The 619-nt window shown below is 28.8% G+C and overlaps 1 protein-coding gene across 1 annotated transcript in view; it reads left to right on the top strand.

Annotated features, from left to right (window-relative positions):
• Window positions 1-619, top strand: part of LOC106789233 (muscle-specific protein 20) — a 5,096-nt gene that overhangs the window by 2,553 nt on the left and 1,924 nt on the right. Inside the window, exon 2 of the mRNA XM_014753293.1 lies at window positions 232-443. Within this exon, the coding sequence (XP_014608779.1) occupies window positions 232-443 (212 nt within the window). The remainder of the gene's footprint in view (window positions 1-231; window positions 444-619) is intronic.

The raw sequence follows: 619 nt of genomic DNA, 5'->3' as shown, positions 1-619 counted from the left end.
GTTTGTTGTTGTGCCATCCAAAATATTATTTTCACTTTAACGAGTATTTAATATTTAATGTATAAATTATGCAAATAATTTGACACTTTAAACAATAATATATTTTTGTTCTTATTGTTGTTCCCCTTTTATTCGATTTATAATTGAAAATAAATTGAAATCTCTTTAAAACAAAGTGTATTTGAATAAGACATCGAATTTTATGAAAAAACTTTGTTTATCGATTATCAGATCGCAGCCAAACGTAATCCCGAACAAGAACGGGAAGCTCAGGAATGGATCGAGAGCGTTCTCGGTAAAAAATTTCCACCTGGCGAAGTATTCGAGGATGTTTTAAAGGACGGTCAAGTGCTTTGCCATTTGATGAACAAAATTTCACCGGGATCTGTTGCAAAGATCAACACTTCCGGGGGACAATTTAAAATGATGGAAAATATCAACCTGTAAGTATAAAAAAAATCCTATAATAATTTCAAAGAAATTCATCTTCTAATAATTAATTTTGATGATATAGGTTCATAGGGAACTTGGACATGAAAATAAGTAGAACTTAATTAAATTTTTAATTTAATTTAATTTAATTTAATTAAGTTCTACTTCTTTTCATGTCCAAGTTCCT

Source organism: Polistes canadensis, unplaced genomic scaffold, assembly GCF_001313835.1.
Source record: "Polistes canadensis isolate GaletaPanama2010 unplaced genomic scaffold, ASM131383v1 scaffold_172, whole genome shotgun sequence".
Lineage (NCBI taxonomy): Eukaryota > Metazoa > Arthropoda > Insecta > Hymenoptera > Vespidae > Polistes > Polistes canadensis.
Note: the sequence above shows the minus strand (reverse complement) of the source record. Positions and strands in the feature narration are given on the sequence as shown.